General features: G+C 31.6%; 1 protein-coding gene across 31 annotated transcripts in view; it reads left to right on the top strand.

Moving 5' to 3' along the window:
• LOC129801417 (potassium channel subfamily T member 2) overlaps positions 1-14214 on the top strand; it is a 218039-nt gene that overhangs the window by 179346 nt on the left and 24479 nt on the right. For all 31 annotated transcript variants that reach the window (XM_055846429.1, XM_055846427.1, XM_055846432.1 and 28 more), the window contains 2 exons: positions 6814-7023; positions 10769-10916. In XM_055846429.1, coding sequence (XP_055702404.1) covers positions 6814-7023; positions 10769-10916 — 358 coding nt within the window. The remainder of the gene's footprint in view (positions 1-6813; positions 7024-10768; positions 10917-14214) is intronic.

Here is a 14214-nt window from a genome sequence, read left to right as displayed (position 1 = left end):
CCCCAGTGCCGTCTGTATGTGTTCGTGTGCCCCACAGTCCAAGTTTAAGTTTAGACTCCGGTGCTGGTTCCCCGGTGAAAAAACTGGACACTGATGTCTCAGCACTGGCCGTGCGTGAGTGTGCCACCCGATTGCATGCAAAAGTTCCTCCATGCAATGCATTTTGTCGACCATCACAATGTAATATTGATTTCAATTTAATTCAACATCTCTTTGCTGCATCTACCCTCGTCTTTTTTCACCCCAAAACCGCCCACCACAAACACCCCCTTACCCCTTTCCAGTAGATTTTTAAAAATATCTTATATCATCCGCAACAAGGCAGAGAACGTTTTTTGCTTTTTCGCTGCAATCTCCGTTTTATTTCGTCTGTTTCATGCATTTACTAGCAATTAAATAAAGAAAAAAATAGTAATAATAGTCATCAACCCGGGACAAACTCTTTTTCCAGTGTGGTTTTCACTATAGCTCTCAACATAAAATGCAAAAAGCAATCAAAATAATGACAAAATCATTAAAAAATAGAATTTTTTTCTGTTGGGATCCAAAAGACAGTTTTTTTAAGGTCTTTATTAATTTGAATGAACATAAAATTTTTATATTCACTGATAAAAATAAAAAGGTCAATTTTTAAATAACTTTAAGAAAAAAAAACAAATTTTATCATAACGAATGTGTATACAAAATTTCAAGAAACATGCTGTTGAAACTTTTAAAAGTGACCAAGAGAAACTTTTGAAAAGATGAATTGCATTCGACAAAAGGTTTTGTGTTTGAAAGAGTTGGAAGTGGAGTACAGATGAGGTTTTCTTTATAATTGTGAAAATGTCGAGGAAGTCCTATATGGTTTAACATTTTTCTTAGTTTGAGTCCTGGAAAGGAATGTGAAAAGATTAAATTTACCCTTTTGTTTTTACCAGTGTATTCCGAACTGGTATAAGATTAAGCGTTTAAATTTTTTTTTTGGATTAAATTTACTCAAATAAAAATCTAGAAAAAATATCTAGAGAGATATTGCTTTTTTGTTGGGGGTCATCGAATACCGGAAGTCGATATCTCTTACACTTTAAGCTCCAGGACTGTAATAAGTTGAGATGAAGACGATTATATAACTGCTCTCTCATTGAGTTGCAGCAGTAATTTGAGAAATACTTTAGCACAGATAATACATATTCTTTATTTCGTCTTTAATGTCATTTGGTTAAAAAGACAATACACTACACACTGATATAACAAAACATCAGTTTAAAAAATAAAATTAAATAAAAATCAAATCGGGTTTAAATATAGTATTGAAAAACAATATTTTAAAATTTTACTGAATTACACAAGAACGAAAATTTAAGTAAGCAGTCGAGCAGTTAAAATACATGTTTCCACGTTTACAATTATTTCATTCACAAAAAGAATGATTTCGACCCTTATTAAATATTTACATAAAGCTATGTATTACTATATACCTTTCTTGATAAGAGACAGCTATTTAGAATAGATCAATCCATTTAAAAATTTAAACGAACATTAAAGATTTAACTGTGCACTTTTATCTGGACTCTAGATCATCTCCAAGAATTTCCTGGACAAGAAAAAAAGAAAATTTCAGTTACCGATAATTTATCTTTTCACGAGTTATTAGTAAGATCGTGCTATAACTTGATAAAAATTATTTGAAAAAAATAAGCTCTCTAAAGTGATTCGAATAGTTACGGTTATAAGTGTAAAATTACTCGGACGTTGGAACCATTACTGAATGCATACCGCAAAGCATGCTTTATTAGAAAAGGGAAGGGTAGAGAAAATGAAAATAAGTTATCTAGAAAATGTTCACTTACAATCAATAATACAGGAAGTAGATACAGTAGGTGTCAAAAGTTTGTTGCCTCATGTATGATCGGGAAACCAGGTGCAAAAAATGATAGAAAAAGTTACTTTTTTGAATTTTTCTTTTGTAAATTAGTTGCCTGTAATCTGTAGATTCTGTTTATATATTTAAAATAAAATAATTAATTTTATTTCATATAAAAGATTATTGTTTTCCGTTAAAGTTGATCATTTTTGATTCGTCAAAAGTTTGTTGCCTCATTCAAAAAACTAATTCAAAATGGTCAGAACATGCAACTAAATTTATGTAAATCGGTTTCATTTTGAGTTTATGTCATTTGAGAGGCAAAGGGTGGGTTTGTATGTTTCTAAAGTTGTCAATGGAAAATATATGTATATTAAAGTATTGATAAATAATGAGAAATAATATGTTTTTTGATAATTTATAATTCAGGTTAAAAATTGCAAATTACAAAAAGTTAAAAGAAGGGAAATTGTCCAGATGCACTGCCGGAATAAATCTTCGTCGTTAGTTGTTTAATTTTATGGAAAATCTCTACGGAATATACATAAAATCGTCAAAATATCTGGTGATAAGGCACGACCACATCTAAAAAACTCTATAAAATACTGACAGACCTAAGGTTTCGACTCAGAGGGTCGATAACAGCATTATAAGTATCTCTGATAGTGACCCTATGATGTCTGTTTCAAAAATTCACAGTCAGTTGGTTGCTGAAGGGACACAGGTCCCTACTGTTATAAAAATCAAGAGAAAACGGTCAGAATATTTGGGTGATAAGCAATATTCCATTGGTTAACTAGTCTAATCTGGATAAAAGGTTGAAGTTTTATTTGTTTAACATGTTTTAAATAAATCTACAACCTTTTATACAGATTGGTGATGCTTACCAATGGAGTAATGCGAGCCTGGAGTAAGGACCTGTGTCCCTTCAGTAACCAGCTGTCTTTCAATTTATGAAGCAGACAACATTGGGTCACTATCAGAGATATTTTGCTGTTATCAACTCTCTGAGTCCAGTGAGAAAAAAAGAGGGTGCGATTAACATTTTTTCTCATAACATTAACACTTTTTAGGTATAAAAATATATCAACATTTTTTAATGTTAATTTTACACTTTTTTAAGGGTAAAATGGGTAAAATTAACATGAAAAAAGGATAACTATAACCCCTAATACACCTAAAAAGAGTATTATTTACACCGATTTCGGATCAATCCTGCAGGGTAAAATTAACATTTCCGGAATGTTATTTTAACTTTTTCGGATTTCTCTCAGTGTCGATACCCTAGGTCTACCAGTAGCGTTTTTCAGATGTACTCGTACCTCATTACTATAATATTTAAATATTTTATGTATGACCTTTCGTGATTTTCCATAAAATTTGGCAATTTACGACAAGATTAACGACGCAGATTCATTCCGGCAGTATCTCTGGACGATTTCCCAGCCTTCAACTCCTTCTAACATGCCATTTTAACCTAAATTATGAATTATTTAAGAAAACAGATTATTTCTTGTTATCATCACTCTTATACACATGTATTTTACCATATACAACTTTAGAAATGTCCAAACCCACCATTGGCCTCTCAAATGACATAAACTCAAAATATAGCCGGATTATTTTAAGTTAGTTGCATGTTTTGACCATTATTTTGAGTAACTTTTCAAATGAGGCAACAAAATTTTGACGGACGAATAATGAAGAAATTTTGGAAAACAATTATTTTTTATATGAAATAAAATGAAATAATTTTTTCGAAATACATAAATAAGATCTACGGATTACAGGCAACTAATTCGCAAAAAGAAAAATTTCAAAAAGTACTTTTCTCTATCGTTTTTTGCACCTGGTTTCCCGAACACACATGAGGCAACGAACTTTTGACACCTACTGTATCTCTTACAATTTTAGGAATCAGTGAGACTTTTAAAGATCTCAAATCACATCCACGTTTAGATTTTTTCTATTAAATATAATAATAATAATAATATTTATTTCCAATCTCCAATTTTCAATTAGAAGTTTGTTTAAGCTTTCTAAGAATAAAAAAGAAATATCCCCGGTCGTAATTACCAAATGTATTTAGATATCTTTAGCTTTCAAGACACGTAATTTCAGTGTATTTTATTGCAATTTTTTCCCTTTCTATAATAAAATTAAACACTCACACTATCAATAGTTGACAATCAACAATTAAACCGCAAAACTCATTGCTCAAATTGTAAAGGAATTGCATGTCAGAATCTAAAGTCACGGAGCGTAGACACCAGATACAATTTAATTTGCCTATTGTTAGTATTTTATAAAGATAAGTTTAACTCACTATTTAGAAAAACAATGTGTTTAATTAAGTTTAAATAGTGTGTTGTGCGAGATAATTGGGATTATTTATGACTAATTATATTTAGTTAAAACGAAAGATTTCGTCTATATGAATAGACAGTAATTGTCGTTTTGTTTGATTACCGTAGATGCGGGTGACTTTGACTCCCTTCTGTTTGTAAGCTTTTCTTTAATTCTAATGTTTAAGAACGGTTCTTAAAGACATGGTAGAGCGGATCGGTAAAGCTTACGAACAAGAGGAGGTCACAGGCACCCACAGGGGACAAAGTCATCCGTACTTACGGTACGTACAATATCTTTTAATTTATTAGATTGTATTATTTCGATTCTAGATAATAAAAACGTTTCACAGCGATGTTTGATAAATTTAAAAGCGACTTAGTAAAGTTCTATTTCTTTAGGTATTTGCAAACTAAATATTTACAAATTTTAGAATGATATTAATTTCAAAGTCATTTATTAAAACTTTTATGAGAGTTATTGTGTTTTTACTGTCATACATTTTGCAATGTAAATAAGACTAGCACAAAATTAAATCTGAAAAATTCGCACTTCAGAAACGACAGATTAATATTAGAAAATGATGAAAACAATTTTATATAAGAAGTAGGTACTTTGAATTCCCCCAAAGAATATTTACGACTTAAGAACTCTCAACAAGTCATTCCTTTGGATCTATTCTGAGATATACAACTACTCAAGTATTTGATTGGCAAGTGTTTTCTTTTGAGAATTATTGTTATCTTTTATCGTTGATTAAAAGGACAATTTTGTTCACGGAAGATAAATTCGTTTAAGTACTTTAGGTGCTTTTTCAAGTGCAAATTGAAGTGATTAGGGACTTTTTTCTATTTTTCCTACTCATCTACATATTTTTCCATACCTTGTCGCATAAGGAGATAGAAATATTCTGTAATATTACAAATGTATAAGAGGGATGAGATGAGGAAAATCATAAATGAAATGGTTTAGTATGAGAGTCATTTGGTTATGATTCTCCAAATGAAAATGCAAAAATCTCCATAAAATTGAATGACAATGGTTTGACATTAAATTGAGAAGAAGTTTTTTGCACTTCTCAATTCACTTCATTTGAATATTGCATAACTTAACGTCCTTTTCTTGAGAAAATGGAATGGTGTATAAAAACTCTGTGAGAAAATTTATAGTCAAGTGCAGAGTGAAATATTGATATTTTGGTCATAATTTTCCAGCAAGACTTGTGTATGTTTTTTTTTCTTTAGGTTCCATTTAGAACTGCAAAACTTTAAGGACAAATGCTATTATGCATGCTGTTTTATTTACATTACACGCACATTCGTCCTTTAGTGTCTTATTACTTCCTACTTGCCTAAATAATTCTAAGGTCTTTGCCACACATGTTCATAAAATGCTTGTAAGCTTCCTAAAAAAAAACTTTTGTGAGCCGCACGATGATCAACAATAGAAAAAATTGAGTTTCAAGAAATAAAAGCACAATAAATCACATTGAGGAAAAAAGATGAAAAGTCTTAATAAGCAGTCTACTGACAAAAGATTAAAATCAATTAATATTTCTTTCACTGGGATAGTATTAGTATGGCACCCTGCGTAAAACAGCTTGTCCATTATTTGAGGAAAAATAAATGTGTGAAAAGTGAAAAAAGCCATTAAAAGAAAACAATGAGGTGGAAAAGACAATTGACTCAGTTGTTTTCCTCTTCAATATACTTTCTCCATGCTTTTTTATTATTGTTTTAAAATTTTGTTGCAAAAAGTCATACAAATTATATTTAGCGCGCTAAAACAGCTTTAAATGTAATTTTTCTCACCATTCAGTCCATATTCACGTTCCAGAGAATCATTCAATTTATCGTGTGGCACACTAAAGCTACTTTTATTCACTTATACTTTTATCCTATTTATACTAAAATCTTATTTTTTCCACGCAGAAAAATGGTCCGAAATACTAATAAAAAATCTTTAAAGTTCACAGGATAATGTAATCAGAATAATGAAGTGTGATGATTTATTTATTATAAAATAATTTTTTTAAATATAATAAATTTCAAATATAAATTCGAAACTTTAGAAGAAAGCTTATCATAAAGTATATTTCTCATGATAATAAAACTGTTTGCCATGGATTAAAAAAAAATATAGATATATTACAAAATGAGACTAGACATTCCTCTGCGTGGTTTGAAAGTCATAAAAATGTAAATTTTCGCTCTTATGTTGTTATACACACCCCAAACATGGTATCTCTCCTACAACTGTAACCCAGAAAACAGTCACACATCCTTCCGTTTCTGCAATGCACTTTAAGACTATAAACTTTTACATTAACTCTCCGATTATTACATCTTGACCTTTAGCTTTATGCATTACTTTAAATGTTTTTCTATCTCTCTATTGGCATTTGTAGAAAAAATTAAAGTTTCAATTTTCTGTGTACTTTAATAATATTGGTATCAAAGTTCTACTCTTGCAAAAGGATTCCAAAAGACAGAAGAACATTATTAAAATGAATAATTCATTAATTGAATATATTGTAAAAAAGAAATATCATTTTAATCAATTAATATATTTCCGGTACTCTTCAATGATATTTCCTGCGATGACGATGTCGGATAATACAGCTATTGCCAGTACGGAAAATAATCCACATTCGGCAATCTCCATATCGGAATCTAAATTAAATCTCAAGGAGGCAGCAACTCCTTCCTCAGCGACTACGACAATGTTAGGACAATCTTCGGCAATGACTACGACAACGGGAAATCACCTAGAATTACCACAACAGAGTAATCCTAATCTTCTCAGTCCAGATGTGCTCAATCAGCGAAGAGGTTTGTATTACAAAAACATCTAATTCAGATTTTTCATATACAATTAATTACATGTCATGTAAATAGTGTAAGATAGAATGAAATAGCTGTTTAGTTACTTATGAATTTCTCTAACGATTTTTTAGTATGTTATATGCTGCAGACTTAACCCTTTAACGACGAGACACTTTTTACGGACTGAAAATCATCAATAAAAATTAAACTGAGAAACATAATCAACATAAGAAAGTCCAACAGAGTCTGATTCGATGTATTTTGTGTTTCTATGAACGATAGGGACAAAAATAGCCCAAAAATTTAAGTAATTTTTCTGACAAAACCAATGAATAATATTTTTTCACTTTAATGAAAAATATTACGTAAGAGTATTGTAGTTTTTATTGCCAAAAGGGTTTTGCTTAAAAAAAATTAGAAGTATATAAAATAAATAAAATCAATTTTATGAATTTGAGAATTTAAAAATTCGCCATTTTTGAGCTTAAATATTTACTACATAACGAATAGCTAGAGACTTGCAAAAAATATTCTAGATTCCTTCAACCGTCTACTTTACAATTATGTACAGACATAAGAAAAAAATAATTCTAGGTAGTCAGGAAAAATTATTTTCTTTATGGGACAGCGATGTTCCAATCGTCCTTAAAGGGTTAAACAATTAAGGGTCAGATTTTAGGAAGTGGAAGCTGAAAAATTTGTGAGACCAAAAAAACAAGATACTATACCGTAAGTTCAGGTGACTTTGACACTCCCTGTTCGTAAGCTTTTCTTTATTTCTAGAACTTGAGGAAGGTCCAAGGGGGAGATATTAGGGTCGGAAGTGGTGTACAGCTGAAAATGAAGTGCTTGGAAGTATTTGGAAGTGGGAGTGTTCGAATAAAGGTCTACTCTGTCCAATTCCGAATTTTTGTAGACTATACGCTACTTTTGGTTCAGATTTAATTCGAGCGGCAGTATAATTCAAAAAAGTGTGTTGACATTTTATAAGATTTTAGTGTTTTAATTTCTCCGAGAAAATATTCAGTTGAGGGTTATAAATTTGCAGTAGACTCTCTCAAATTCGGGCATTTAGGACCAAAATATCATCCGAATTAGAGAGATATTTGGGCGACAAACTTTTTGAAATGCAACGATTTTTTATTCATCTGCATACACATATTGAGTTTACATACTCCTCATATATATTGTAGGTTTCATGAAAATACCTTAATAATGCAAAATTACATCAAAACTAAGACAAATAATTGCAAATTTCAGCATATTGGCTTCATTTGATAGCAAGAGTTTACTGTATTCACAATATTAATTATTTATGAAAAATGTGTCTTTCACATTATATAATTTTCCTTCATTTTTACAGGAGTTTCCAAGTTATGTAAGGGACAAAAAGATGCCTTTGTATTAGTATTTAATGTTAGTCAAATTTTGGAAACGCCTAAGTGATTGACTTCCACAAAAAAACATTTTAGGGGTTTATTTAGATCGACTGAAAAGTTATTTGAAAAATTTCGATATAGAAATTATTAATTATTACCTAAAAGGTAATTGGAAAATAATAATTCGATAGTATTTCCCTATTTAGAAAAGCTTGGATATGTTTAAAAGTTCGATATATGGATACCACATCTTTTCACTGAAAGGAATAAGGGGAACTGTAGGAACTCTATGAACTGCATTACTGTATTATTGGTACTTTTGGGGGAAACCTTTTAACAAAAGACATATCTATCCAATTCCGGAGTATAGGATTTGCCGGATGTTGTGCTGTGGTTGAACGGTTGGGATTAACGGCAATGAAGTAAAAGCGTGGTGGAGCATAGGGTTTTTTAAATACATCTCACTGATCTGACCGCTATCCTGTCGGATGATCTATTTTTCAGAGTTACTTAATTAATTTTTCAAACGTAACAAGAAACTTTAAGTTGATAAAAAATAATCAACTATTGAAAACCAATTACTTTTGATACGATATTAAATAAAATATTTTTTTCAAATGCATAAATAATATTCATGGATTTCAGGCAACTCATTTGCAAACATAGAAAACCATTAAAAAGTTTTTTTATCATTGTTTCCACCTGATTTCTCGAATATAACTTAGTCAAGAATTCTTTGGCCGATACTGTACTTCTGAAGTGCTAAATTAGTTGTCGAACTCGTACTTTTGGTCTTTTACAGACTTCCCAACACAGTTTACAAAATTAGCTTCACTGGTCTGTTAGAAAATCCATAAAAAGAAATTATCTTAGTCGTAAAACACAGATAATATTATATTAAAATATTGTTAGTATGCAAAAATATCTGCAGGTAAAAATTCAAAATAAGGTGAAGTACCCTGTAGTCGGCCGGTTTCTCAACTCGGCCAGTGCGACTATTTATTCAATTTACTTAGATTTGTTATAATATGGTCTTACCGATTTAACATTATAAGGTGTATTATATTATATATAACATAAGTCAGTGAAAATTTCATAGAAATTGACTATAATACGTTAAAAAATTGGTTAAATAATTCAACTGGCCGAGTTGAGGAACCGGCCGACTAGAGGGTACTTTACCTTATAAGCAAAATTAAAAAAAATATATATACGTAAAAATAAATTTCTTAAGAATTTATTTTAAGTTTTCTTAATTAGATTTTTCCTAATATTAAATAAATTACTAATTTCTAAATACGAGAAGTGCATGAAGTGCAAGAAGTGCTGGAAGTATTGCATCATTTTCGGGAGTATCCTGAAATGCTGTAAGTGTATAGGGTTCTTCCATACAAATTGTGGAAGTGTCTGGAAGTGATATACACACTTTCACCTTAATATCTCCCCCTTGGGAAGGTCTTTACCTATCCGATCTACCATGTCTAGAGTTCTTGTCTGATCGGTAAAGACCATCCTTAATTTCAAGAAATAAAGAAAAGCTTTCGAATAGGGGTATCAAAGTCACCCACGTAGGGAACAATGTCACCAGTAGTAACAGTATATAATAAATTATATTGCTTTTCCAATAGAGTTTGAGTTAATGTAACCGTCTCAAATAAAATCATTCTTTTTCACCATGTAAAACCGAGAGTTATGAGAGGTTATAGCTCATATCACTTGACCCAAGTCAAATGAAAAAATATAACTATCGCATTATTCACGTGTAATTAAATATTAAATGCAATAAAGTGTTTTAATCCTACAGCTCTGACTGATTGGCAGGAGGTTGAAAGCGTTGAAAGAATTCAGAGCTTTAACTAAAACAAATAAACTTCCACAAGGCAAATTTATGAACACTTCCTTTTGTATGGGTCTCGTTTTTTCTCTAATTGAATTGAGTCCCAGATAAGCAACTTTTTTCTAGGTCTCTCCATTCGAATCATACATATATCTAAGCAAATCAAAGGTCAATCTTTAAAAATGCTTTATGCAATTTTTTAACCTGAAAATTAAACTCTCAATTGAATTGGCACACATTTAGAGTTGGATACATTCCAAGTTGCAAGCAATTTCAAATTACCTACAAAGAAACCCAGCTCCATTGTAATCGAATCATGATCTATCGAGTTTTTTAGATTATTCGTATGTTAGAGTTAATTTATCTTTACGTTAATATAAGACAGTTTGAAAAAAAAACAGTTCAAAAAAATTATTATAGGTAAATTGAAATGTGTTTTAAACAATTTGTTGAAGATATTGTAGCCAACCTCTTGATTATTTTATTCATATATCTATATTCAGAGACTTTTTACCATGTCATTATATCTTTGCAGGAAGTCGTCGACCGTCAATTCTTCCGGTGCCTGACATGTTCACTTCCTCATCCTTCAGTATCAGCGGCAATGAAGACGGAGACGAAGCTGAGAGTGAAGACGAATTAGATGATGATGTCCCCTGGAGATCACCATCCGAGAAGATAGCGTGAGTAGCTCCTATTTAGTAGTTCTATAGCCATTTTGTCCACTTTCCATTATCTAGTCTATATATCTTTTCAACATCAATTATGATTTTTGTCTTTTGTCCAAATGAGTGAAAAGTGACTTTTGATGCAATGTTTTCTTCTCTCTTTCTGTTTTGTTTTCTTTTTTTTATCAATTTTCACAATATACCCCCCCAGTAAAAGCTCAATTTCAACTTCTCCTTTCTTTTCTTCTTTTCCATTCCAGCACACATATTAGATAATTTCCCTCTGTCAATTTTCTTACCATCTTCTCTTTTCCGTTTGTTCACTTTGATTGTTTTTCTTTTCCTAATTCTACAACCACCATAATTTGCTCAACTTTTCTTCATCAAGATGATATGTTTTTTTTTCTCTTAGTACCTAAAATTTTCCCTGTTTGCCATATATGCGAAAATTCCATCAAAAACTTTCATTTCCACTCCCACGAAAACTATATTTGACCTGAATTTCCACAAAGAGCTGCGAAGCACTTGTATCATTTCTTATTCATCACTTTCTCACACATGAAATCATTTCAAGTGCTTGTGATTTTTTTGCACCCAAAAAAAAAGAAGAATAATTTTATTCTTCTGTAAATAACCTAAACTTTCATAGATACAAAAATATATATCTCTCATTTGAACTGTTTTCGCGTAAGAATTGTGTAGTTTTATTTTCTTTTCACCAGTGATATAGATTTTCTGCACAATATTCTTTCCTTAACCCTTTAGAGGAATCTTTTTGAGATATTTGGCCGAGAATCACAAACTGTTTTGTGAATCACTTTGACCATTCAATCCTTGCTATGTCGTGGTCACCAAAATCTTACTGTTTTTCTCAAATTAGCATTTAAACAATTTTTTTCTTGTCTTTAAGGGAAGGCTTTCAGGGTTCGCACACATCCTTGCTTCAAACATTTCATATTTTTCTCATATCCCTTTACTGAATCTGACCTTATTTTTTTCAGGATATGTGTGTCTTAAGACTTGTTGTTTTCACATTGCCATAGGTCAGATTTATTAAAGAAATATAGGAAAAAAAATAAAGTAGTGTGCAAAACCATAAGAACATCCACAACTTTGTCATTCTGACCTTCATCGTACTTATTTTTCTTTTAAAGTAAAGCCTAAAGACGTGATTTTAGAGAAGAAAACTTTAATTCATTAATAGCAAATACCTACTCGAAATTCATAAATTTCGCTTTTTTTGGGTGTGCAAAACCATAAAAAAATTAATCCTTTTCATGAAAATAAGTACAAGAAATAATTTTGAAGTCCTAATTTCTCTGTTATTCTCTGTTGAATTTCTTGCCAAGCATTCAAAATAACGATTCTAAATTAGAAAGTATTGTAGTGTTTATTATCAGTGTAGATCTGTCTATGGGACTTTCTATGGGATTGAGGTTATTTGAACAATCCGGCCAAATCAGGATCTCAATCCCCTGGGCATTAATTCAGTCAAGTGTGTCTACACTAACTGAAATATGTACTTTTTACGACGGTATAATGACAGAGAAGAAACAGGACCACTACTGAGTACTCCAGCATAGCCTCTGCTTTCATTTTATGAGACAAGAACTTAAATTCCAGTTGTCCGTCATTACAAAATGTGTTCCATACGATTTCGGCATCTTCTCTATGGTCACAAAAAACCAAGAGCAAGGCTGAAGTCTCGCAAGAGCTTTTGCCACTCTGTGAAACCACTTGACGAATCTCCGGAGGAGGCTAGACTTAATCTGTGGAAGGAAGTTTTTCCACCAGATTTTGTCGAACTAAGGGAGAGCCTTTCTTCTGGTGGTGACCAAAACTGGACGACGTGAAAGTCTCTCAACCGTTTGACAACAGACGGCAATGGGGCTTCTCGGAATGTGACGTCACTTGTGACTGTGGGGTGGTTCAAACTACCCCACACTTGTGTGTTTGTCCTTTGTCTCCTGTTTCTTGCGAGATAGGGGTCTTGATGTTGGCAACCCCGCTTGCCATTGACGTAGCCCGTTATTGGGCAAGACATGTGTGAATTTTATGCCTCGACACGATTAATAATACGAAACTTTCTCCAAAATTCCTCTTTGAAAAATATCTTGGCTCCTTCCTAATATTGCGCTTCTTCTTATTGAAGGTTTCTGAAGGATCGTCCTCAGAATTGTTGTCTGACTGAGACACTTTGACTTGCACTTTAAGCCCAAGTTTTTGCTTAATATTATTGCAGCTTTTTATACTGTTCAATGTAAGTTGAAGAATTTGCCTTTTATCTCACGCACTGAGACTTCTTTTTCTTCCGTAATTGCTCCGAGAGTGATATTCATCAGAATTCTTAAAAAATTATACACAACACATCCACTTCGCTTTATTTTTCGAGAAATTTTGCGAACTCTGATTCTGCTTCTGTGATAAGCGTAAGAATTGGACCTCACTTAAACTAAAGAAAACTAAAGAAAACCGGAAAAAATTAGGGGTGTTGTTATGGTTTTGCAAACATCCAAAAAAGTGAAATTTACGAAATTTATGAATATCGAGTGTAATGTTACTAATGTAGAAAAGTGTTCTTATTTAAAAGCACGTCTTTATGCTTTATTCTAAAAGAAAATTTTCTAAGATTAAGGTCAGAAGTCCCTATATCCCAGCCTTATGAAAAAGTGTAGGTGTTCTTATGGTTTTGCACACCACTTTATTAAGTTTTCGAAGCCAAAATGTGCGCAAAGCCTGAAAGCCGTCCCAAATCTTTCCATACTTTTTTTTATTTTCTTAATTAATCACATCGAGATATTTGTAATATAACGTAATACCAAATTAAAATGTTCTCGTTTTGGAAAAACCTGCAAAGTTTATCATAAACCGCTAAGCAGTGCCTCCTCGCAATATGGTTCCATTCTCCAGATTTTTTTCGATAAAGGCGGTGTATTTTATTATGTTTATTTACAAGTGAAAATATTCTCTTACAGACATTAATTTCTTAATAACCGCATGTTATTAGAGCTCTGCAAGAATTGAGCTAACGTTCTTGTCAACTGCATCACACTATCCCCATATTTTCTTAATGGCTCAAATGTGTTAGAGTTCACATAACATATCAGAGTATTGTGTGAAAATTTTCAGAGATTGTATTTCTTTGAGAAGCTTTCTACAAATGTGTTCATTTGAGAAAAACGGCGAGTCTTGTGATAATGGTGAAAGAATTGGCAATCAATGCATTTATTCCCTTAATATTGAATTAGAATACAAAAAATGAAGTCTAAATCGGTAATTGGTTGTTTATTCAAGAAACACGTTGAATCATTAA

Source organism: Phlebotomus papatasi, chromosome 2, assembly GCF_024763615.1.
Source record: "Phlebotomus papatasi isolate M1 chromosome 2, Ppap_2.1, whole genome shotgun sequence".
NCBI lineage: Eukaryota > Metazoa > Arthropoda > Insecta > Diptera > Psychodidae > Phlebotomus > Phlebotomus papatasi.
Note: the sequence above shows the minus strand (reverse complement) of the source record. Positions and strands in the feature narration are given on the sequence as shown.